Source organism: Panthera uncia, assembly GCF_023721935.1.
Source record: "Panthera uncia isolate 11264 chromosome B2 unlocalized genomic scaffold, Puncia_PCG_1.0 HiC_scaffold_24, whole genome shotgun sequence".
Taxonomy (NCBI): Eukaryota; Metazoa; Chordata; class Mammalia; order Carnivora; family Felidae; genus Panthera; species Panthera uncia.
In genome coordinates this window covers 38,304,634-38,331,516 of record NW_026057580.1, presented here as the reverse complement: position 1 = coordinate 38,331,516, position 26,883 = coordinate 38,304,634, and the positions used below count along the sequence as shown (strand labels likewise).

Here is a 26,883-nt window from a genome sequence, read left to right as displayed (position 1 = left end):
TATGTTCCAATGCCATCTGTGTTTTGGCAACACCTGGTGACCTTGTCAGTTTTTACCAGCTGGTCCCTAGGTGTGTTGTATCTGGCTAGGCAGAAATTCCCGAAATTTTTGGTTACTGGTGGTCTTTTAGTGTCATCTTCCCAGAACTATTTGGGCCTGAACAAAATGGGTACAAGGACCCACCCTTTCTCTCCCTAGGTTTGGACAAGGGACTATCTATCCTTTCTATACCAACTCCTTAAACGTTAAAACAATCAATGCAAATGCTGTTTGTTTGTTTAAGTTAAGTCTGACTTTGGATTTCCTTTCTTTCTTTCTATTCTTTGTGGAAAATACTTGGATATAATGAATTGGACTCGGAAGCTTTTTCCACAGACAGTTCTTGGTCTCCGCCTGCTTCCCTATCAGACACTCTACCTTTCTTTACTGCCTCAAGCATCTTCTCTCTGACTAATCAAAGTGTCACAGACATAATGCCCGTCGACCAAACAGTACTAATCCCAGGACTAACCATCCCCACAGATGATTATTCTGCCATCAGCCAATCGGCTCTGGAAATTTCACAGCCATCTGCATCATCAGGCAGCCAGGAAATAGTGAGAGACTTAGATGTAATGGATATATCTGATGCCCCTGCCTCCTCTCAGCTACCAAGATTCAGTGGGTATGTTTCTACCCCGGATCGTTTCTTGGAGAATATCACACCTAGCCCAGCTTTACAGTACATCACCACTAGTTCTATGACCACTGCCAGCAAGGGCCAAGAGCTGGTAGTGTTCTTCAGTCTGCGAGTCGCTAACATGCCCTTCTCCAACAACCTGTTCAACAAGAGCTCTCTAGAGTACCAGGCTCTGGAGCAACAATTCACACAGCTGGTGAGTAAGCACTGCTTCCGATTCTCTGTGTGTTCTTCCTTTCTCTATTGTTACTTTATAATATAATCACTCTCTGTCTTGAGCAGTGAATGTTGAGAGAGACAAGCCTCTGAGATAGCTGTGGCTGAAGGCATTCAGCTAAAGTGTGGGGATGGATTCAGATCCAATAAGCAAGTAAGTTCTGTGGTAGACACTCCGGACAGACACTGCCACTCAGCCTCATGAGATCTTACCCTTAAGGTCTTTTCATTATAGTTCTTACTTTTTTTTAATTTTTTAAATGTTTATTCATTTTTGAGAGAGAGAGAGAAAGGGTGAGAGAAAGAGAGACAGTGTGAGAGGGGGAGGGGCAGAGAGAGGGAGACACAGAATCTGAAGCAGACTCCAGGCTCTGAGCTGTCAGCACAAAGCCCAGCACAGGGCTCAAACTCACAAACTGTGAGATCATGACCTGAGCCAAAGTCAGACACTTAACCAACGGAGCCACCCAGGCACCCCCATTATAGTTCTTACTATTTTAGTTTTCCCAGGGATAGTACATAGCCATTCAAGCATGGGATGTGGAATTTAAAAGCAATAGGAGCAAACTTTTCCTAGGTTATAACGCCACAAGCTATTTTCTAGCCATCAAAATGGAAGGATTCAAAATTAGAAAGGTCCACAACAGATGAGGCCAAGACTTCAAGTGTAAGGACTCTTTTCTTAGCTCTTAAGTTCCTGTAAAACTAAAAAATAGCTAAATGGCTATCATCCCTGATCCCTAACAAAGAAAGTGAAATGATGATCATGATGGCATATATCTTTGATTATAAAATACCCCCCAAACTCATGTTTATTTTCTTTCTACATGTACAATAAGAGAAATGTATATAATAAGAAAGGCTCAACTCTCTGATAACCTCTGTACAGCCAATTAAAGTCAAGTACACAATGCATATCACAAAAATTGTAGAATTTCTGAAAATACCAGAAAAATATTTGTAAGCTTCATATAAGTTAAGTAACCATGCAAATTAAAGCCACATAAAAACCAAGTCTTCAAGTGAACTCTAAAAGAAAACTTTGTTTTAAGGTAAGACTTTGTGCTATCTCCCCGCCCCCGTCCCCCCCCCACACACACACACACCCCAGTGTGGTAAGTAGATACTGGGACAATCTCAGGGAACAGAGACCCAGTGCACCTAGCTCAGGTGTATTAATGAGGGTACATACTAAGCTTCCATAGTGAAGAGATCAAGAATATAGTAACTTAAGTGTGGTGACAGATCATAGCTACGCTTGTGGCCAGCATAACATAGACTTGTCAAATCACTATGTTGTACACCTGAAACTAATATAACATTGTGTGTCAACTGTACTTCAGAAAAAAAAAGAATATAGTAACTTAAGTAAGATTCAAGTTTATATATTTGTCTTCAACGTGACGGATAGGGCAGTTCTGCTCTACAGTGCTATCCAGGGACTCACATTTCCTCTATCTTATAATTCTGCCAGCCCCCAATGTTATTTCTTCATTCACACAATCAAGGCTGAGGCATTGGTAAATCCCTGTTTCCACTTGAGAGAAGAGGCCCAGGGCAAGCAGTTTCCTAAGCAAGTGATACCAAAGTTACCCTCATCCCTTCCACTCATATTCTGTTGATGGGAACTAGTCACAAGGCCACACCTTGCTGCAAGGGAGACTGGGAAATGTGGTCTCCAGCAAGGCAGCCTCATGCCAGTGAAGAAGAAAATGGATTGGGGAGACAGGGGCAGCTAGTCGTCTGCATACCAGATGAAGACAGGGAATCCCACCAGAGGCCAACGCAATGCTAAGACACAAAGAATGAGCCCAGTCAATGTAAGTAGGAGAGTACCAAGAGTAGACTGAGAAAAGAAGTTCTACATTTTGTATAAAATTTCATTTTATTTTTACAATAACCTGTGGGGGTTGGGGGGTGCTGGGGAATCATGGCTATTGGAATGTGGGCAGGGTCAGAGTTAAAATCCTGGTGGGGTGAGGACAGGCAGCAAAAAAAGTAGATCTGGGCCAAGCCCGGGAGATTTTAGCTTGCATCTGTGTGCTGTGTTTGTAGATGTCACTTCATGAATGAGGGGACCAACTTTCAGGGCCAAGAACAAGGCAAGATACTGCTGAGCTTCAGACATTTCTGCAAAATGATCTCAGGGATGGCTATGTCTCCCAATAGGCAGGTGTGGGAATCTGAAACACAATGCCCTGGGGCCTACTTTTCAGATTATTAAATTACAGTTTGGGAAAAGTCCTTAGGGAACCACTTTTTCTTCTTCCTCACAATTCAGATAAGGGCACTGAGGTACAATGCAATGGAGAAATGGTTTGATGAAGGTCACACAGATAGCTGGGGACAGTTCCAGGACTGACACCCAAGTCTCCTGACTGCCAGTTCCCTGCTGTTTCTACTACACAGCATATGAGTTGACCACGAAACATGTCCTGCATGGACAGACAAGCTGATATGTAAGCTGTTATTTCAATAGGGTCATTTCAATTGGTTGCTTCTAAATAAATGTCCCATTTATACAGCAGCAGGTCAGTCTGCTCCTGGGCTCAGTTTGGAACATGTTTTTATTTACTTGGTTTTTGTTTTGTTTTGTTTTGTTTTGTTTTGATAACGGAACCTGGCAGTCCTGCTTTGCTGATAGCATTGGCCTAGATTTTTAAAAATCCTCTGTTCTCACAATTCATCAGGAAGAAAATCACTGCCCATCCATCTCAATACACAAATAGAAAGGTGGAAATATGGTACATAATCACTGCAAACAGATCATTAAATAGTCGTGTTCTGGTCTCACATTAAATCCAGACACAAAAATAAAAACAAACAGGAACTGAAATGTATGCCTCAGATAATGAGAAGTGAGTATAAATGGAATTAGCGGCATCTGAGCACTTAGAACACAGTTAAGGGTCAACCATCTTTTATTCTGCAGCTGGTTCCATATCTACGCTCCAATCTTACGGGATTTAAGCAACTTGAAATTCTTAACTTCAGAAATGGGAGTGTGATTGTGAATAGCAAGTTGAAGTTTGCTAAGTCGGTGCCATATAACCTCACCAAGGCTGTGCAGGGGGTCTTGGAGGATTTTCGTTCTGCCGCAGCCCAACAACTTGACCTGGAGATAGACAGCTACTCTCTCAACATCGAACCAGGTAAGATATTCCAACCCAGAAAATTGTGGGAGGTTTTGGTTTTGTTTGTTTGTTTACCAAACAGTTCAACTTTGACGCCACGAAATTCAAATTAAAGTCACACTTGATAAAATAACATTGTGGAAGTTAATGGATCACCTTGTTAGAAAGGTGGGGCCCTAAAATATGCAGGTTCAAGTTTTCTTACATCAAAAAGTAGGGAACAAGCATACCTCTTCCTTCACAATCTGGGAGCTTTAATCCCTCCCCCCCCCCCCCAGAACACAACTCCTGCAGTGTCTTAAGAGACTGTTTTTGTTGTTGTTGTTTTTAACATTTGCCACAGCCAACCTAATTTATATTCTGCTGGAAGGCAGAAGCACTTTCTGAGCAAACTGCAACAACTGGAGGGTTTCTACCTAAGAAACCTTCCAGTCATAGTTAACTATCAGCATTTCCTCGTAATAACACAATTCAGGATGAAACTGAAACAGCGTCCTGAGGAAAGAAAACTAATCATTAGAGCAAACTTGGGAAAAAGCCACTGCACTATCACCAAAGAAAGAAGAAAATAATGTCCCTTCCCATTTGTACACCCCAGATCGGCTCCATGTGTGGGTTAAAACAAAGAAGTGTTAGATGTGAAGACGACTCTTAAAGATAATGGGGGTTAGCCCAGAGCTACCTAATAGAAAGCAAGCATTCATTCTGATAATAAAACATAGTGTGTGTACCATTGTAACCAGCTATGCCCAAATTGGGAACTGTTTCTACCATTAGTTTCAGAATTCTGTTTTCTAACAAATCAAGGGAAGTTTTTTTAAATTCCCTGGAGTGCCAGGGGGCAAGGCTCCAAATCTACTGCCAATGAGACCTTCCAGTCAGGTTCAACACAAAGCTTCCTAATTGGCTATGAATTAGTGAAGTGAATCTTTAACATCCTCTCTGGCTTTCTGTAAACTAACAATGAAGGCAGAGGGAAAAGGCCTTGGGCAAAATGCAAACAAAGAGGCTCAGTTGGGAGACACATATTTTGACAGAGCAGAACTTTGAGCAACTTTAAGAAAATTGCCTCCTATCTTAGTAAGGCGTCATTAAAAAGACAGATCACCCTTCGGCACTGAGCCTGGGAGTGCTTACCTCTGAACAGGGGCAGCTAAGAAAGCCCTGAGGACCCCCTAAGAAATCAAAGACCTCCTAAATGCTGGTAATATACTGCCTCTCCCCCTAAAAACTACCTCAGAACTGAGAAGGAACCAGGGAGTGCCTGGCAGTTAGGGTCAGGAGACCAATTTCCTCCGTCAATTGAAAGCAACGAACAGGGACTTACATAGGAGAATTTGGAAAGCCTAACAGAGGTGAGGGGCCAATTTCCTCTCTTCCTTCCTCCCTTGGAGAGCTGACAATCTGCTTAGAGACCCATCCGACAAATGAGAAGTTCAATATAAACAGCCAAGTTGAGACAGGGGAGAACTCAGGTGTCCTGCTGGCTTCTCAATGGAGGTGCCACTTAAGTAGTACCTTAGAAAGAGAGCAGGAAGCTGGCGGTACATTGCCACGGATGCATAAGGCCCTAGTGACGTTGGAAGGAAACACAGCATAGCAATGACTTTGGAGGGCCATAGTCCTGAATGTGAATCCTATGTACTAACATCAGCAATTTCCACAACTGGAAAAGAGATAGTAAACAGTCATGAGGATTAACTAAAAGAATATTTGCAACACCCAGCAGAATTAGAAAGCCAAATACAGATTTTATAAAAGTTAAAAATAAATAACAAGAAACTTTATGAACTCCCTATCTAAATCAAAATGGATAAATCCAATATCTAAAAGGGCTCCTATTTACTGTGAGAGGCCACTGGGTCCACCTGCCCCCCAAAGCATTCCTTCCCAACAGTGGGGAGGTGGGGAAAGTAGAAGGTATGAGCAGGCAAGGAGGGACAGGCAAGGAGTGAAGGTGCGCTTCTCCACCTGAAGCTAGAGATCCTGGTTTAGTTATTTCACCAAAGGCAAGGGTAGACTCACCCAGGTAACCAGCTAGTGCTTGATTATCAGACCTTGACCATCTTTTACATTCTACATGCTTGATCCAAAACAATAAACATCCATCCACCACCGGATCACACGTTGATGAATGAAAGTCAGTCCCTGCCCAAAGGAACTTGCAGGATGACCAAAGAGGGACACTTTAGAAGGATGCTGGGATCAGACATATGTCTTTTTTATTCAGAAAGACTTTGTAATGAGCACTTTCTGATATGCCACACTTAGCTGCAAATTTCCATGAGTCTGGAAATCACTAAGGCATAATGCAGAAAGCACAGTTTTCCTTTAAGTCCCATTTCATTGAGACCTGGTCTCTAAAAAGTAGAGAATTCTAGTCCCTCTGGGCTGGTCTCGGGCAGTGAAAGACAGCCTGTGGTAGTTGGTGGTGGCGAGGGCTGAGCATCCATGAAGACAGCCAGTACCATCAAAAAATAATTATTCAATGACTTTTGTTAAGATGGCGAGAAAGATTTTATTCAAGGACGGCCATCTTGATGTGTGTAGGAACCACTGCAGTGGGGCCTTGAGGTGGGGGAGAATGGACTTAACCCTGAATGTAGCATGGGCAAGTGGGAATTTATAGCCAAAGAGCAGCGTGGTGGGCAATAGATGGAAACTTACCAAGAGGAAACATCTAGGGTAAGGGGTGAATTCTGGCTAACCCAACCTAAAAGGATTCTTGCTAAAGGCAGGCCAGGATGATCGCACATCACCTGAGGGAGGGTGGAGAATGAGAAACCTGATTAGACATTGAGGGTGATCAGATGTAAAGGATGGGGGATTCTAACTAAGCCAGCTCAGCGGGATTCTTGCTAAAATTGGACAACAAAGAGAAACACTAGAGCCCAAAAATGGAGGCCAAGCTGAGAATTTCAGGGGAGGCTGAGTAGAGCTTGGTCCAGGAGAAACTTTGTCAGACCAGAGCTGGAGAGGCAGGATGCCAGCCACACACGTGTCAGTGGCAGCAGCAAGAGCTACCATTGGAGGGTCTGAGGAGGGAGAGGGGGCCACCCAAGAGCGAGCAGCCATCAGGCACCCACTTAGACAACACACACGCAAACACTCGCACCTCATCCTCAATTATCCCTGTTCACACCCTGGTCCAATCCAGGCAGGGACAGTCCAGACCCTAACACACCCAAAACCATTGCTTCTGAACACAGTTAATGAACTTCTTACATCTATTAATCTCCTTATCTTATAAAAGTTCTTGAAGCTGAGTTTTAAAACACTATTCCAGGGACACCTGGGTGGCTCAATCAATTGAGCATCTTGAGTGGCTCGGGTCATGATCTCAAGGTTTGTGAGTTCAAGTCCCGTGTCAGGCTCTGTGCTGTCAGTTCAGAGCCTGGAGCCTGCTTCGGATTCTCTCTGCCCCTCCCCCGCTCATGCTCTGTCTTTCTCAAAAATAAACATTAAAAAAAATTTTTTTTAAGTGCTATTCTAAAACAAACAAACAAATGCCCTGTAGTTACAGTAAAGTGTTCCTAGCATCAATCATCCTGTATAATTTTAGTTTGAGGGAATAGGTACAATATTAGTATTATGATAATAGAAAAGAAAAATGAGTGTCTAGATTTTAAAACGCAGATGATTTTCAATAGTTTTCTTCCTTTTTTCTTTCTTTAATCTAGAATATGACAGGTATTTTGCTCCCAGGTTTTCAATGTGACTGGCTGATCCAGATTTTCTCCTTTTGGTGGTATATTGGAGTGTAAGCTGTCATGGTGATTGACAAGCAAGCTGATTAAAATGTCCTCCTAGTACAACCAACTAATCGTGTTTCCTCTCAGGTCCCTGGACCCCAAATGAAGATAATTACATAGGTTGGACAACAAGGACTCAAATTTCAATTTACACAGTCCGTGGCTCTATTGCTGGCATAGTCTTTTCTAGTGTCTAAGGCTTGGGTACAGCAGTACCCATCCCCCAGCATGTAGTAAAAGAGGTCTGAGGGGCACTTATAATCAAAATCCCAGATAATTCTGGAAGGTCATTTTAGCAAATACAAGAAACTTCCCCGATTCAGGTCTGCTCTTGCCAGTGTTTGCTTGAACTCACTAGTACTGGCCCAATCTGTTGAGAAAACTCTCGTTGAAAGAAAACTTAAAAAGGAAATATTTAGAGAGAAGAAGGACAGCTGCTAGAAATACTGTATGCCAGGAATAAATACCTAGCTTTGTCTATGGAAGAAAATCCCAGGAATCTATCCTTGGAAAACAGAGAAGGCATCCTATAATTTTAACCTTCTCCCAACCAGGATGGCCAAATACAGCAACATTTACTATGTGTCTTATCCCTTGCCCTTCCCTTACCATCTTCTTGGGAGGAACAGGAGATCAGAACTAGGCTATAGAACACCGGAGGATCTCCTGCCTCATGAGTGTCCAATGTTGCCCCATCCTGGGAGCCTCCAGCCCCACCATCCCTTCCTCCTCCAACCCTTATCAGAGCATAACCCTTAAAACATGAAAAAACATAATTTTCATACAAACAGGTGTGAAAGTTTGCTTTCACTCATTAATAAGGGAATCATTAGGGTGACGAATCTGGTCTAAAGAGGCTCTGGAAATGGGAATTTTATATAGCCAGAGAAAAAAGGAGAATGATGAGTTAAGAATGGTATGCTAAATAGAGAAGAGAAAGTATAATCATCTTATCTTACCCATTTTCTATACGATAACTTCTAACTCTATGGAGTTGTAAAATGCTATAACCAAAAGTAAATGGTAAATCAAAGTTACTGCCTTTTAGAGGTCGGCAAAGTGTGTCTTAAAGAGCCAGATGGTAAATATTTGGCTTTGGGAGCCAAAAGGCAAAATCGAGGATATTATGTAGGTACTTATGTAACTAAAACTGGTCTTAGCCCAGAAACCATAAAAATGTAGGCAGCTGGCAAGGTTGCCCACAGGTGATCCCTGTTTACTAGAGGGGATTGTTAGTGCTCCAGCACAACTTTTAAGGTTATGTGGTCAACTGCTCTCCTTATTTCCAAATGTTGGATGGTTTTCTTAAACCACCAGCTTCTTACTCCCTCTGGCCCTTATTTTTGCTGTTACAGAGAAGTTAGACAAGTCAATGACAATGCAATCATGATTTGAGACCCTGTTCATTCATATATTCAGTAAACACTTAGGGGTTATCTGGTACCAGTCAGATACTATTACAGGCATCAGAACCCCCAGGGTGAATCCCTGCCCTCAAGGAGCTAAAGCCTACCAACCAAGAGAAACAGACACATATACAAAAAGCTCTAATCAGGTCTACTAAATACAATAATCAGGTCATGAACAGAAATGTTATGAAGCACAACAGAGCAATTAATTCTATAGAGGTCAGGGAATGTCATGGCAGGCTTCCTAGATAGATGGCGATGTTGAGTGTGGTACCTTGGCAAATCCTGGGAGTGGGGGGTGGGGGGAGAGGACAGGCAGGAAGGTTGAGGAGGGGCTCCTCCAAAAACGGCTGGAGAAAGATGCAGACACTTCTGGAAATTTCAGGATACTTCAGTTATTTCACTGTGATAGCAGCTTGGGACACAAAGTAGGGAAGGAAGAGAGTTCAGCCTGGAAGGAAGAGAAAGGTGTGCTGAGCCAGCACGTTTAAAGCCAGGTTGTCTAAAAGCTCCTGTTCAATCTATTTATATCTACTTTGGTGTCCTATTTTTCTTTTTTCTTTTCTTTTCTTTATTTTCTTTTTTTTATAACTGGTCTTTTACAGTTTAAACTTTAATAAAATCTTGTAAAACTCAAAAAGTCTTCAAACTAAGTACTAAACAGCCCTTAAAGTATTCTCAAAATTACAAAATAAAAACGTAGAGTTTATCATTCATAAAATACTTCCAATTTGGAAACTACTTAGCAAAAATATACAGGTAGCTACAAAAGGTGGATACATTAATTCATTTAAATGTTTTAATGCAAAAAATAAAGCAAAAATTAATAAACTATCTTAAGGATATAAAAATACTCCAAAAATGTTTTGGGGAAGATGAGTTTTACAGAAATGGACATTTGGTGAACTGCCCTCCATCCTATGAAGTAGCTGTCTAGAGACCAGAGGCCAGTGCTGAAAGTATACATTTGGGAAACCTCAGTCGAAATCAGAGAACAGGTAAAAAATGGCCCAGGGCAATGTACAGGGCAGGAGAAAAGGAGAATCAGGACTGAATCTCTGAGAAACCCCAACACTTAATGGGGAATAGAAGGATTGTTGGTGAAAGGAGCCAAAGACGGTGTTGCAGAAGCCGAGGAAAGAGAAGAGCGGGAGAGCAGTGGATAGAGGCCATGTAAGTTGACGGTTCAGAGGTCATCAGAACCCTTCGCAGAAACAATCTGCTAGAGTGGCAAGAGCTGAGGCCAGATTTTAGTGAGGTTGGGATGAAATGGAAAATGGGAAAGTCAGCATGCCCTGTCCACCTCCTGTCTTACAACCTAGAGCAAGGCTCCTACCCTCCCACAGACACTGGAGATAGGGGGTGCTATCCTCTTTAGTGGTTACATTTCAAAAGAGAGGCTCCTCGGTCCTTGAGAAAGACGCTCTTGAGTTGTAATACTGGCAAGAAGCTTCAAAGATGATGGACATCTCAAACGAGCAGAGAATGAATTTACAATTACAAGTTTTCTAAACTAAGAAAGGGGAAGTCAGGGGTCTAGAGTTAGTCAAGCAGAGGGCAAGGGGAAGGCAGTCTTGATCAGAGGATTTACCATTTCTCTCTATGCCCTGAGTTTATTATATTTACAGGCAGTGCTCAGACAGACCAATTATTTAGTTCTATTTGCAAAATTTGACAAAAAATCCAATCAAGTCTTTTTCATTTATTTTCTTTTGGCCTAACGTCAGGGTGGAAATGTAGTTTGTGGTAGTAATGCAGAGAAGGGGGAAGTATTATTCCATTGTTACATTTAGACCAAAGAGAAGAGACATTGTGAAACTTCTCATGAGACTACTAGGGGGGCATCATTCCACATTCAGATCAGCATCTGAATTCCTGGATGTGTCCTCTAAATGAGGGCTATTAATCAGTTAGGCCAAATAATATCTGCAGAGGTACAGACATGGAGTAGAAGCGACACAGTGTCATTACTGTGTGTGGTTTGCCATTCACCTTTTGAAAACAACCTGAATAAATGAATCTATGATATAGAAAGTATAAACCAATGTTAGAACTATCTGTGATTTATCAACTGAAAAACTGAATAAATCACAGCTTGCTCACTATTCTGCCAGCATCTCTGGCAACTAGCATCGTCTTTCATTTAGGCTGCTATGAAAATTCTCTAGAAGCATGTAGGGCTTTTATGCCAGTTAGCTGTGCAGGTTGAAGATTTCAAACATGCAAAACTACACATACTTATTCTAACTTATTCTCTCCTTGAATTCCTAAGAAGTCTCCTCAAATATGGGCAGATTTCAAGGCTGGTAAATGGTAAACATTGAAATTAATTAGACTCTGGCATCCAGGATGCTTCCAGCCAGAATGTGAATCGGCAAACTCATTTTCTCTGGAAAGTTGCATAATTTGAAAGATTTGCATTTAGTTGCCAGCTCTGAAAAGTGGTAGATGTCACTTATCACAACAATGACAGTAAAACAGTAATAGCCACTATCGACATTTTTAATCTTAATAAATAACTATGCAAAGTAGGTATGATTTCTCCCCATTCCACAGTTGGAAAAACTGTGTTTCAGAGGAGTGCAAGTAACTTGCCTTTTACGGGTCACACAGTCACCAAGTGCTGTCACCGGAACTCAATGGCAGTTTTGTGTGCTTGCTTCAAGTCTGTTTACTGCCTCTTTATAAAAAGAGCCTTATCAACCCTCCTGCTGGGTATACAAAGGGTTTTTAATGTATTTGGAAAAAGTGACAACACACTTAAGTTTAATTAATCCTGAATGAATTGTTAGGTGTCACATTTCACCAAGTGAAATATCCTATAATATTTTGTTACATTCTTAGAATGCCAAAAGAAAAAGAAAAGAAAAGAAAGGAAACAAAAAGAAAAGAAAAGAAAAAAGAAAAGAAACAGAGGAGAGGAGAGAAAAAAGTCCCAAACTTCCTAATGTCCCCTATATTTGAGTTATTGGCTCTGCCAGGGGGTCCCTTCCAAGCTGAAGCAGCCACAAGAATTCTCCTTCCAGGATACTCTCCCAGCCTCTGCCCGGGCCCCATCTCCTGTGTCTCTGTCTCCTGTTTTTACTCTGTTGCTGTCCCGTGCTCCCTGGGATGCCATCCCCGGGGATTTTCCGTTAACACCTGCTTTCATTAAGGAACCCCAGTATTGGCTGGACTGCCAGATACCTTTTGCCCTCTCGAGTTTCAACCCATGCCCTCATCCCACACTTGAGCCTCCCCATGGAGCTTCCTGAAGATGCTCCTAGAGTCCTTCATGGAACCCCCTAATGCACACCCTGCAGGGAAGCCTGGGCTTCAGCCCAGCTGCACAGCCTCCCACAGCCCCTGCTATCTGAGCGCTCCCTCTGCCAGCTGATCCTGGGACACTCAGGCCCTAACACCCATGCACCCAAAACATTTCAGTTTGGTAGATATAAATAATGACCGAGAGCAGAAATAATTCTGGAACCTCTGATCCGGGGCAAGATGTGGAAAGGCATTCACACATGCATTCATAAAAGAGTTACTGAGAGCCTACTATACATAGTTGGTAGTGGTTGTTCTTGAGAATGGTGGCAAATTAAAGTGAAATTCAAGGTTTTTCATATTACACGTCCGTTTAAACCAGAAAAGAACTCCCATTACTAATTTATTTAATTCCACAAATGTGTATTAAGCTTCAAGCACATGGATGGTGCTATGCTGTGTGCTATTCATTGTTGAATGATTATTCTCACCCTAATCCAGCCCTTCAGCAAGAAGCCATAAGCTAAACATGTTTTGGCCAATAATAAAAAATAATAAAACAATGAAGCACTAACTTATATATAGATTTTTTTAAGTTCTTTTATTTTTTTTTTAAACTTTTTTGGAGAGAGAGAGCACTCACACATGAGAGCCAAGGAGGGACAGAGGGAGAGGGAGAGAATCTCAAGCAGCCTCCATGATCAGCGCAGAATCTATGTGGGTCTCAGTTTCAGGACCGTGAGATCATGACCTGAGCCAAAATCAAGAGTCGAATGCTTAACCAACTGAGCCACCCAGGTGCCGCTTAAAGTTCTTTTAATCACTGAATTCCATCCACAGTTCTGGAGGTTTGTGCCAGCGTGTCCAGCTAATGTTCCTGCTGTCTTGTTCCAGTAGGACACCTAGAATGGGAGATTTATATTTGAGCTGCAGGGACATTAGCAATCGTCTGGTTTAAAGAACCCATTTTATAGGAGGGCCAAATGAGACCTAAAGATGCTAACCTACTTTCCCAAGACCACAGCCAGTCACTGGGAAGTGCCCAGAGCATTTCCTGGAGGCTTCTGCACTGACAGCAGAGATAAGCAGACTCACTCCCTCTGCTGGTGCAGCAAATCCCAGAATATTCTCAGGATTTGGGAAAATAAAGCAGGTGGGCCAGTGTGGAAGGTGAGGCCCCTGCATCGTATCTCAAAGGAACCCTCAGGGGAGGGCCATGTTTATTCAAATTACTAAGTGCTAAGCACCAAGCACTGTATTAAAGTAATATTCACATCTTGAGAAGGAAACAGACTACCAGTTCTGCCTTAACTAGGCCTTTCATGAATAGTAATAAAAATACTAATATTAATTAATAAAAATACTGAAAAGTATATCCTATGACTGCATTGGTATAACGATGAATATATCCAACTTGGATTATATTAATTGGTGGGTTTTTTTTTTTTTTATTCTGATAAAAGAATTTAAAACACGTTCTTCAGCACCTAAGAGTATGCTGGGCTAAAGCCATGTGTCCTGGGCCCTGCAGATTACCAGTGACTGGGACGCAAAGAAATGACGCTTCCCCTCCTCCCCACATATGAAACCAGGACCTCAAAGCCTTGGCTAAGAGCTGGGGGGGAGGGTTGGAGAAAGGGCACTACAGCTGCCCCGACCTCTACCCCTCCTCCTACCCCTCCACCCCAACCCCCCCTCCTCTCCCCGTCCCACCCGTCCCCGCAGCGGGCGGGCGCGCGCGAGGCCAGGTTTACTCCCACGCCGACCCGTGGGAAATCTGGTCACTGCGTCCAGGTGTGAAGCTTGGTCACTCTGGGCGCCAGGGCGCGGCGGGCCCGCCTGCCTGGGAACTCCGCAGCCCAAGCTGTGCCTTTTGGGAATGGGAAAAGATGATCCAGGAGTTTCCACCACATTCCCCCAGGCGTCCAGGCCGGATCTGTCGCGGTAATCACAGAGTAATAATGGCTCTATCAGCCGTCCCCTGCAGCTCCTTCCGCCACCGCGCCAATTCCTTCCAGACTTCTGTTTCCTCCACCGGCGCTCACCGCACAGTGGTTTTTAAGGAGGAAGCAGTCCCGGCTCTTAAAATTTCATCCCTTAAATCTATTCCTACTTCTTTGCTATTGAGCGCCATCTAGCGAACACTAGCCTTCATCACATTGAAATGGCCTGGTGGAGGAGGGGAAGTCCACGAAAAAGACCTCAGGGGCCCTCAGCCCAGGTGAAGCCTGAGTTTCAGCCAAACAGAGCTGAAATTCTGCCTTAGGACAGGACCCTATCAAAGGGGATACTTCACTTCCTGTCCCACACGTGAGTGTTGCCAGGGTGTAAGAGAAGGGCAGAATGAAATTATAAAGAAGAGAAAGAACAGGGCAGAAAGGCCGTCAATCAATTCACAGCCCCAAGGTTCCGAGCAAGTGACAGGACACTCTGCAGCGAGAGGGAAGAGGGCGGTGCGCTAGGAACTGGAGTTGGTAACATGAGCTCCTGAGACCCTCAAAGGCCTAGCAGACCAGGAGAGTCTGTTTTCAGGCCTGACAAACATGACTAGAAAAAGACACTCTTGGACCATCAAGAACCTATGAATGTAAAAGCTGCTTGGAGAACAGGACCATGATCTTTTTGTTTTTAATCAAAATAGTTTTTTTCAGGAATAGAGTTTAGTGATTCATCACTTACATATAACACTCAGTGCTTATCCCAACCAGTGTCCCCCTCAATGCCTCTCACCCTTTCAGCCCTTCCCACCCACCCAACACCCCACCAGCAACCCTCAGTTTGTTCTCTGTATTTAAGAGTCTCTTATGGCCTGTCTCCCTCTCTGTTTTTATATTATTTTTGCTTCCCTTCCCTTATGTTCATCTGTCTTGTATCTTAAATTCTACATACGAATGAAATCATGTGATACATGTCTTTCTCTGACTGACTTATTTCCCTTAGCATCATACACTCTAGCTCCGTCCACATTGTTGCAAATGGCAAGATTTCATTCTCTTTAATCACTGAGTAATATTCTGTTATATATACATACCACATGTTCTGAATCCATTCATCAGTTGATGGGCATTTGGGCTCTTTCCATACTTCGGCTATTGGCAATAGCGCTGCTATAAACATTGAGGTTCATGTGCCCCTTTGAATCAGCATTTTTGTATCCTTTGGATAAATACCTAGTAGTGCAATTGCTGGGTAATAGGGTAGTTCTATTTTTAAGTTTTTGAGGAACCTCCATACTGTTTTCCAGAGTGGCTGCACCAGTTTGTATTCCCACCAGCAGTACAAAGGGTTCACCTTTCTCTGCACCCTTGCCAACATCTGTTGTTGCCTGAGTTGTTCATGTTAGCCATTCTGACAGGTTTGAGGTGGTATCTCATTGTGGTTTTGATTTGTATTTCCCTAATGATGAGTGATGCTGAGCATCTTTTCATGTGTCTGTTAGCCATCTGGATGTCTTCTTCAGAAAAGTGTCTATTCATGTCTTTTGCTCATTTCTTCACTGGATTATTTGTTTTCTGCGTGTTGAGTTTGATAAGTTCTTTATAGATTTTAGATACTAACCCTTTATCTGATATGTCCTTTGCAAATATCTTCTCACATTCCATCAGTTGCCTTTTAGTTTTGCTGATTGTTTCCTTTGCTTTGTTATCTTGATGAGATCCCAATAGTTCATTTTTGTTTTTGTTTCCCTTGCCTCTGGAGACATGTCAAGTAAGATGTTGCTGTCACCAAAGCCAAAGAGATTTTTGCCTCTTTTTCCTCTAGGATTTTGATGGCTTCCTGTCTTACATTTAGGTCTTTCATCCATTTTGAGTTTATTTTTGTGTATGGTGTAATAAAGTGGTCCAGGTTCATTCTTCTGCATGTCGCTGTCCAGTTCTCCCAGCACCACTTGCTAAAGAGACTTTATTCCATTGGTACTCTCTCCTGCTTTGTCAAAGATTAGTTGGCCATATCTTTGTGGCTCCATTTCTGGGTTCTGTATTCTGTTTCATTGATCAGAGTGCTATTTTTGTGCCAGACTGTCTTGATGATTACAGCTTTGTAATATAGCTTGAAGTCCAGAATTGTGATGCCTCCAGCTTTGGTTTTCTTTTTTTTTTTTTTTTAATTTTTTTTTAATGTTTATTTATGTTTAAGAGACAGAGAGTGAGCGGGTGAGGGGCAGCAAGAGAGGGAGACACAGAATCTGAAGCAGGCTCCAGGCTCCAAGCTGTCAGCTCAAACTCATGAACTGTGAGATCATGACCTGAGCGAAGTCAGACGCTTAACCAACTGAGCCACCCAGACACCCCTTTGGTTTTCTTTTTGAACATTACTTTGACTATTCAGGGTGTTTTCTGGTTCCACACCAATATTAGGATTGTTTGTTCCAGCTCTGTGAAGAATCCTGATATTATTTTGATAGGGATTGCATTGAATGTGTAGATGGCTTTGGGTAGTATTGACATTGTAACAATATTTTTTCTTCCAATCCATGAGCATGGATTGTTTTTCCATTTTTTTGTGTGTGTCTTCTTCAATTTCTTTCCTAAGCTTTCTATAGTTTTCAGTGTATAGATTTTTTACCTCTTTGGTTAGGTTTATTCCTAGGTTTTTTATGTTTTTTGGTGCAGTTGTAAAGAGGATTTATTCCTTGATTTCTCTCTCTGCTGCTTTATTGTTGGTGTATTGAAATTCAACTGACTTCTATACATGGATTTTATATCCTGCAACTGTGCTGAATTCACGTATCAGCTCTAGAAGTTTTTTGGTGGAGTCTTTTGGGTTTTCCATATGGAGTATCATGTCATCTGCAAAGAGTGAAGGTTTGGCTTTCTTCTTGCCAATTTGGATGCCTCTTACTCATTTGTGTTGTCTGATTGCTGGGGCTAGGACTTCCAACACTATGTTGAATAACAGTTGTGAGAGTGGACATCCTTCCTGACCTTTAGGGGGAAAGTTCTCAGTTTTTCCCCATTGAGGATGATATTAGCAGTGGAACTTTCATTTATGGCCTTTATGATCTTGAGATATGGTCCTGCTATCCCTACTTTTTTAAGGGTTTTTATCAAAAAAGGATGCTGTATTTTGTCCAGTGCTTTTTTAGCATCTATTGAGAGGACAGGACTTTTAATGTGAACTGTAAAATTCCTCAAAGTGTTCCCTGCAGGCAAAGAACATTTATTTAAATGGTTTTTATCACATGATGAAGAGCTAGGGGACATCCTTCCTCCACAACCAGTTGGGAATGCTTTTCAGGACCTTTGGCATACAGACGAAAGACATTATATAAGCAAATCCAGGGAAGAAACTAATACATAAAATGTGCTTACACTGGAAATCTCAGAATGATACAAGTATTTCCAAGCCCCATGTGACAGCTCACTTACTTCAAGCCATGTTTATTGCTGTTACATTTTAGCAACAGAAACAAATGTGGAGTTGTGGTGTCAGACGGTACTTTGTACAAGGAAACATTCTGTCTAGTGGAGGAGTTTTGGCAGACGATGGTTTTGAACTTCGGTTTAGTTAAGAGAGCCTTTGTTCAAAGCATTCGTGGAAGTCTGATATGTAAACCCGTACAAGTGGGCATGCTGGCATGCTTGCCTGCCCCCATCCCTTGTTCGCCCATTGGAGCCCTAAGGTCTCTCCTGGAAACCCCATATTTGAAAACCACTAGAATGATATCAAAAGCTGAACGTTGTAAGCAGACATGTGGATGTTAATCTGGGATTATACTTACTAGCTAACATGGACTTGAGTTTTCTTGCTTATGAAAATGAGGCCAGTGGTATCTACTTAGGAAAGTTGTGAATATTAATGAAGGCTTGTTTGAAGTGCCCAACACAATGCCAAACACAAAATGGCTGTAGATAAATGTGAGCTCCCTGTTTATGTAAATCATTGTCACTGCGCTCCTGGTGAAGCTGGAGTGCAGGATCATGATCCCTAGGACTACTTTGGGAACAAGTCCTGAAATGGAATGACAGTGCCTTGACTACCTCTGGCATCCACATAGGAAGCTAAAGACTAGGCTTAGGACCTCTTGGTGCCAGGATGGACATGGAACTTTCCCACCATCTGCAAACTCGCAGACCCTGACACTGCTCAACACACTAAGACCAAGTACCCTGGACAGAGATTGTCAAATTTGCTGTGCAGAAGAGCTCCCTACGTGAAGGACAGAAAATTAGGTCGTTTTGCCAGCTAGCAATTATAGTAAGCCCAGGGGCTACACCAAGTCATACTTGGTGGGTATGATACAGGCTCGTGAAGAAACCTCTCTATAGAGCCCACCATAAAAATAATGTATTTAAAGAGGGCTTAAGCAAATCCAGGAAGCTAGGGCAATTATAGACCAACTAGGCTATACACCAATCATGGAGACTTCCCTTCCTCTAATCCACACACAGCTTGATTATGACTTGAAAATATTCTTCTAGAAAATGACATCTAATTGTTCTCTTCCTAATCAACTGTTGATCTCAAATCTCCTTGAACTCTCTCTTTCCAAGCTACAGATTTTGTTCAGAACAGAGCAGTTCAGGTTTTTACTACATAATGTTTACATTATCAGTATTGACCAAATCAAGAACAGAGAGCGAGAAGTTCAGACTGATTTTATTTTTGTTTTGTGCAAAGCACTGGGGATGTGTTAAGGAGGAGGAAAAGAGTCGTGTGGCCTACAGTGAATGATGAATGAGTCCGTCATTCTAAGGAGAAATGTCTTTAAGATATGACAAAGAAAGAAAATAATCAAAGCATAGGGAAAGCTTTACTTAAGAAATTTCTACTAGGGACACCTGGGTGGTTCAGGGGATTAAGCATCTGACTTCAGCTCAGATCATGATCTTGAGGTTCATGAGTTCGAGCCCCAGTTCAGAGCTGGAGCCTGCTTCAGATTCTGTGCCTCTCTCTCTCTCTGCCCCTACTCTGCTTACGCTCTGTCTCTCTCTCAAAAATAAATAAGTAAATGTTGAAAAGAGTTTTTAAAAAAAAAGAAATTTCTACTAAACTTTTGTTCATAATACAGTCTCTTCTCTTCCGTGGCACTTCCTTCCCACAGTCAGCTCACAGCCAGTTCTCAGTCTTTGCCTGAAGCCCGAAGCTGTAGGTGCCCCTCCAAGTGTGGTAAGTAGAGGACCATCAGCACACCAAGGAAAAGTATTTTTAAGGTATAATAATGGAAGCGGTATGGGCTGCTTTGCAAATTAGTATTGTAAATACTGTGTCTTCTGGTACAATTCTAACTCGCTGCAATTGCCTTTACTTGCTGTGGTCCCACAGCTACCCCTCCTGGCTCTTTCCTTCCCTGGGACTTGCTCTCACACAGATGACCAACACAAACAGCCTGTGGTCTTTGCAACACTCAACTTTGGGGCCTCAGCTTCCTCACCTGCAAAGTGAACAAATTCATGAGAAGGTTCTAAAATACCTTTCAGCTCTAACATTCTAACATGTCAAATTTTATATAAGGCTAAAATAAAAATCTAAAGCAATTAGTTTGTCTGAAATTCTTACTGCTGCAGATTTTGAAGGGCCCAGTTGGTATTTGTTGAATCCGTGAATGTTGTCTTAGTACCCAAGAAGGTATACATAGCAAACAAAAACTAAGCTCAGTGATTTGAAGTCTCCTACTTCTCTCTAGACCTGTCCTGAATAAATACCATGGGAAAAGCAAGTTATTTATAAACAAGGTGCATTTGTTCTTCAAATATATCTGATCCAGGGCCCCCAAATTTGGATAAATTTATTTCCCCAACGTTGCCTGATTGCATTCTGTTCAGCCTTCCTGGTGCGTAGACAATGTCGGGCGGGGCCGAAAGAAATTACGGTAAATCGGTAATATTTTTTCAATGGGAAACTCATTTGGTTATCACACCTTTACTCTTCAGAGGACTAGAATCTGTACATTGAGTCAGCTTTCCGAGTTAGTGTATTTCTCCACTGCAGAGAGAAGGAAGTGGAGCCTCTATTCCTCCCTGACTTGTGTTTTCAAGACTAAAAGTCTTGAGTGTAAAGTTGCTGACAGCTGTTATTTATTAAACCAGGTCCTGCATGAGAATCACCTGGGTTGTCAGGGTAAATCTGAATCATTTTCTAAACAATGACAAGGATCCCACAACATGGCCAACTTTAGGAACTTTGAAGCAGAGAAAGCCAGTTCACAGTAGTCAGGCCTGTTTGTTCAAGCTGCAGAGCAATAGAACTTCACGTAAAGTCTTCTAGCATTGTCTACCTTGCTGGGAGACCCAGGTATATGTTTTCAAGGAAGTGCTCATGCCCACAGCTTGGGCTGGCTTTATTAATCTACCTCACTATCACTTCTTCCACCACAGGGAGGCGCTGGATCAGGCTAGTGAATGAAGGTGTTTATTGGAATTCTCACCCCATGCCATGTCCCCCCAGTGACCCTACACAGAGCTTATGTGGGCAACAAATTCGGCAAAGCAGCTGACTATGTTCTTCTCCACTTGAAGATTCACAGTAGACATTAGCTTATTAATGACCCTAAAGAGATTTAAAAGTAAAAGGAGAAGAGGGTGAGATTGGAGGGAAGAAAGAGAGAAACCAGGGAAAGAGAAAGAAACCTGTTACATTTATTTCACCCTGCATTAAAAGAACAAAGAACGAAAACAAAAAGTACTTATTTAGGCACCAACCTCTTTCTAGTATAAAACCTATTAAATCCTGCTGACTTAGAGTTCTGCAAATGTTCCCACTTGGGGAATACAGGACAAGATGATCACTGAAATCATCCTAATTCTGACAATTCTAAGTTGTGTTTACATGTCTTCTAATGCACAATTCTGATCATACCCTTCCCTTGCCCAGAAATCCTCCATAGCTCCCACCTGCCTGGAGAGTCCAAATTCCTTAGCATGGCATTCAAGACCTACCAGAGTTTGACCTTAACTTACCTTTCCAGTCTTAGTTCCCTTCCTTCCAGTCCACAAGGTTTTGCTGCCTCCAAACTGGTCTTTCCTGGCTCTCTTTTCTCATATTTGTTGCTCTCCCTCCTCTATGCCTCTGTTCATGCTGCTGGCTGGGTCCAGCTGGAATGCCTTTCCTAGTCTTTGCGCATACAAATGCAACTCACTTTAAATAATTGAAACAACGATCTCTTCTCTAACTTGTATTTAGAGCTCATCTTACAGCTCTTACACTGGACAAGGTATGGGGCTTTTCCTATAGAAATATCTGTATGTATTTCTTACCTTCCCCTAGGCTTCTTGGAAGAATAGCTTTATGCACGGCTACCTGTGCCTTAGCTCCTTGCATGGAGTATGTTCCTTTTGAAAGAACAATCTGAAGGATAAATGGCTGCTGTGATTCAGCAGGAGCTCCTTCCAGGGCAGAAGGAAGAAGTGTCTTCAGCCCAAAGGCTGGTTCTGCCATCAGCATTGGGGGACGCAGGCCATTTGCTTCTCTGCCTGAGAGTTCAGTGTGCTTAGTTCTATAAAAACAGGGAAGAGCTGGCAGGGGCCACAGGCCTTCTGAGCTAAATACTCTGAGATTCTCATTTACAAAAAAAAAATTGAGACACAGCTACAGAATTTAAGATACAGAAATGTGTGTTTCCCTTTTCATTCCAGTCTGTTATCACTGCTGTACAAACCAGTCCAAAATGGAGTGATGGCAAATATATTTGGTCTCTTGCCTTTGACTTCTGCCTGTTCCACTGCTCAGGAATCCATGCATTCATTAAAATCCGTCCCATATCCGGGCTCTGTGCTGACTGCTCAGAGCCTGGAGCCTGCTTGGGATACTGTGTCTCCCTCTCTCTCTGCCCCTCCCCCACTCATGCTCTGTCTCTCTGTCAAAAATAAACATTAAAAAAAATTGTTTTAGGGGGCGCCTGGGTGGCGCAGTCGGTTAAGCGTCCGGCTTCAGCCAGGTCACGATCTCGCGGTCCGTGAGTTCGAGCCCCGCGTCAGGCTCTGGGCTGACGGCTCGGAGCCTGGAGCCTGTTTCCGATTCTGTGTCTCCCTCTCTCTCTGCCCCTCCCCCGTTCATGCTCTGTCTCTCTCTGTCCCAAAAATAAATAAAAAACGTTGAAAAAAAAAATTAAAAAAAAAATTGTTTTAAATCTGTCCCATATCTTACAGCTGATCAAGCAGACCCTTGCAAATTCCTGGCCTGTGGCGAATTTGCCCAGTGTGTAAAAAATGAGTGGACCAAGGAAGCAGAGTGTCGCTGCAGACCAGGGTATGAGAGCCAGGCGCGCCTGGACCACCGGGACTCTGGCCTCTGCACCCCCACAGAGGGATGTGAGGTCATCCAGGGAAAGGGAGCTCCATGCAGGTAGGTCAAGTACAGTAACTTTATAGACCCAAGGATTTGTTACTCTTGCTCTTGAGAAACCTATCATTAGAATGAATGCATATGGCCCTTTAAACTCACATGGTTCTCAATCTCCAGTGAACATCAAAATCTTCCAGAGGAGGACTTGTTCAAACACATGGCTGGACCCTGCTAGGCTCTCTTTTGATGCAGTACGTCTGGGTGTACCACCTTAATTGGTGTTGAGGTGTGTGTGCATGTGTGTGCGTGCGTGTGTGTGTGTATTTGGTTTTTTCCCCCTATTTGTAAAGACAGTTTTCATCATAATAAATTTGGAAAATATACAGAATTATGAGCAAGAAGATAAAAAATCATGTGATATTCACCCTATTAGCTATTATTATCTTTTGATGTATATGTTTATACAGAATGTTTACATAGAATGTTCTAAAGCAAAATGGAATCAGACTGGCTTCTGGTTTTATACTCAGCTTTTGTACTTAGAACATTCCCCATGGCATTAAATATTTTCCATACCGTCATCTTTAATGATTACATAGTAGTCCTTTCTTTAGGTCTGCTGTGTTTAGTCAATCTTTATTTCCAACAGAAAGGTTAAGAGAAGCTCTTAAGAAGAGGGAAAAGGAGGAGGGATTCATGACCCAGACTTTAGGGTGTAGGTGGCGTTATGAATGGTCAGGGAACATGAAGCCTCCCGATTCTTCTCCAAATCCTGTGATACCCAGATAAGGTCCACACTGTGCACTCTGACCTCGGAGAGTTTCTTCGTGAGCCTGTCTCACCTTTCCCAGTCATGAGTTTCCAAATACATACACCTGAACATTTCCTCAGGCTTTTAGACCACCTTGTACCCCTATCTTTAGTAGATCATCCTGGTTTTTTTTTAAAACTGTCCTCTTATTCATTCTAGTGGCCACAGTCTCTAACTTCCCACCAGGGAGCTCATGGTCATCAGTTCCTCAATAAAGAAGCAAGAGAGGGGCGCCGGGGTGGCTCAGTCATTAGGGTCATGATCTCAGTTGTGAGATGGAGCCTGACAGCAGGGAGCTTGCTTAGATTCTCTTTCTCAGTCTCTCTCTGCCCCTCCCCTGCTCTCTCTCTCTCTGTCAAAATAAATAAACTTAAAAAAAAGAACCTAGAAAGATTTAGCCTTTCTCTTCTTAAAACATAACCCTGTTCTTTTAAAGTTAAAGACACATTAAAGACAACTATCCAATAATGGTTAAGAAGCAATATTCTGGAGTCAAATTGTGATTAAAATTTTGGCTTAGCAATTTACTAATCAAGTGACCTTGAACCAATTACTTCTCAGAATTTCGATTCCCTCATTGAATCAAACCTTTTTGAGACTAATCAAACCTTTTGGGTTCCTGCAGGGGGCATATGAAATTACGTTTATAAAGCATCTTTACAAAGAACATAAAGCACAGAATGTCCATTCAGATGAGTGAGGGTTACGATAATGCTGTCAACTTTCTCCAGGTTAATCTCACTTAAAATCACAACAGGATTCTAAATGGAATCTGACATTGTTCCTAAAATCCTCCAGAAGTGAAAATGAACAACAGAAAATCTTGGAAGTACAATGATGGAGAGATTTCTCTGTAAGAGAATAATACATAAAATAATATTTAGAGCACTAGGACAATAAATACACAGAATAAATATAAGACCCAAATAGATCCTTATATTTAGGGAGTTTTTTAATGTTTATTTATTTTGGCGTGGGGGGGGGGGACAGGGAAGGGCAGAGAGAGAGGGAGACAGGCAGGCTCTACGCTGATAGCAGAGACCTCAGTGCGGGGCTCAAACTCATGAACTGTGAGATCATGATCTGGGCCAAAGTTGGACACTTAATCGACTGAGCCACACAGACACCGGAATTTATTTTGAGCATTTCAAATCAGTGGAAAGTATGGACTGGTCAATAATGGTAAGAGTACAATTTGACCTTCTATTTAGAAAAAAATAAAATTACTTTTTACACAGATCAATTCTATATCAAAGATTCAAATCTAAAATCAAAACTATGAAAATTGAGGAAAACTATCTTTAAAACCATTTCTAATAATCCTGGGCTTAAAAAAAAAAAAACCTTCCCTAATTAAGATACCAATCCCAGATGACATTAAGAAGAGGATTTCTACAGGAAAAAAGTCACCACAAATAAAATTAACATATTAAGAAGGTGGGAGAAAAATATTTACAACCTATTTTATATCTTAAAAACTCATATAAGAAATCCAGATGACCAAGAAAACGTAGGAAAAGATGCTCACTCTCACTATAATCAGGGAAATCCAAAAACAATAGAGATAGCATTTGTGAGTTTGTGAGTTTGGTAAAAATAAATAAATAAATAAATAAATAATAATATCCAGTATGGGTAACGTCAGGGAAAATGAGTTCTTTTTTTTTTTTTTAATGTTTATTTTATTTTTGAGAGAAAGAGAGAGAGACAGAGTGCGAGCAGGGGAGGGGCAGAGAGAGAGAGAGGGAGACACAGAATCCGAAGCAGGCTCCAGGCTCTAGCTCTCAGCACAGAGTCCGACGCGGGGCTCCAACCCAAGAACCGTGAGATCATGACCTGAGCGGAAATCATGAGTCAGATGCTTAACCGACTGAGCCACCCAGGCACCCCCAAGGAAAACGAGTTTATCAAGCATTGCTGGTGGATGTATAAATTAGAAAAACCTTTTATCAAGAAATATTTGTTAGTATCCATAAAAGTTTTCATTTGATTCAGATACTCTACTTTTAGACAATTATTCCTACAAAAATAACTGCATTTGTGCACTAAGATATGTTTATAGAAATGTTTGCAGCATCATTGCTTTGAATCATGCCCATCTATGGAGAAAGAGTTAAATCGTGCATAGTGTGTCAGTCACTAAGGAACACAGCAGTTAGAAAGCAATGATATAGCTCTACTGGAGCTGCCATAGGGGAAAAAAAAGACATTTGATTAAATGAGAAAAGTAAATTGCAGAATAGACCTTATGTAATAACCTAATAATTAAACTATGTACTTATAAGTATAGTAGGTTCAACTGTGTGGCATTACCATTCTGTCAGTTAACAAATCATCAAATATTGGCAATTTTGTATGGTTCACTCAAAGATGTAAGGAAAAGCATAGCGCATATGTGGAATGACAGATGCACTCAGCTACTATTCCAGTTAACAGTGGAAAGAAGAACTGCTCAGTGTTTTTTTTTTTCTTAATGTTTATTTTTGAGAGAGAAAGAGAAAGCATGAGCAGAGGAGGAACAGAGAGAGCAGGAGACACAGAATGCAAAGCAGTCTTCAGGCTCTGAGCGGTCAGCACAGAACCTGATGCTGGGCTTGTGACAGCTCAGAGCCCAATGTGGATCTCGAACTCACGGACCGCAAGATCATGATCTGACCCAAAGTCAGATGCTTAACCGACTGGGCCACCCAGGTGCCTCAAGAATTGCTCAATGTTAAATGCTAAACTCGGATCTCCTCAGCATGAGGACAATTCCCATTGCCCTCGCGTGCTGCCTCAGACAGCGTGGAAGACTCCTGAGCATAGTGGTGCTGAGGGGCCCCCCTGGATCCTCACCACCTCCTCCTGCTCCTCACAGGATGCCACCGTTTATGTGACTCTGACAGTTTACTTATATGAGGTTTACTTACATGACAATTTAAGACCTTATCAACCATAGACAAAGACAGTGATGAAGTCTGGAGGCTTTGGAATTAAAATTCCAGCTCTACCCCAACTAGTTGTGACCCTGGGCAACCTTAAACCTCAAATTTCTCATTCAGATAAGGGGGATGATCAGAATACATCCACTGGTTTAGGTGAGGGATAAATGAGACGCTCTTCTGGGTAAACGACCCTGCCTCTAGCATGGTTGGAGCTGGTTGATGATTATCCACAAAGGGCAGCCCCCTAAACACAACCTGAGATTCCCTGTCTGGAATGCAAGCCTAAACGCAGAAGCACATCTGTGGAGGACATGAAAGTGATGTAACACCGAAAGCAGCACCCTCTCAAGAATTGTAAACTCAGCTGCGATTTTGTTAGTCTACCTGAAAATGAAGGGAGAGATGGGAAATTGTACTGAGGGCAAGGGCCTTGCTGAACAGATGAGTCCATTGAGTCACAACAAACATTTTCAGTTTGTTTTCTTTGT

General features: G+C 42.1%; 1 protein-coding gene across 2 annotated transcripts in view; it reads left to right on the top strand.

Moving 5' to 3' along the window:
- Positions 1–26,883, top strand: part of IMPG1 (interphotoreceptor matrix proteoglycan 1) — a 129,907-nt gene that overhangs the window by 99,818 nt on the left and 3,206 nt on the right. For both annotated transcript variants that reach the window (XM_049652897.1, XM_049652896.1), the window contains 3 exons: positions 376–875; positions 3,828–4,047; positions 22,525–22,720. In XM_049652897.1, the coding sequence (XP_049508854.1) occupies positions 376–875; positions 3,828–4,047; positions 22,525–22,720 (916 nt within the window). The remainder of the gene's footprint in view (positions 1–375; positions 876–3,827; positions 4,048–22,524; positions 22,721–26,883) is intronic.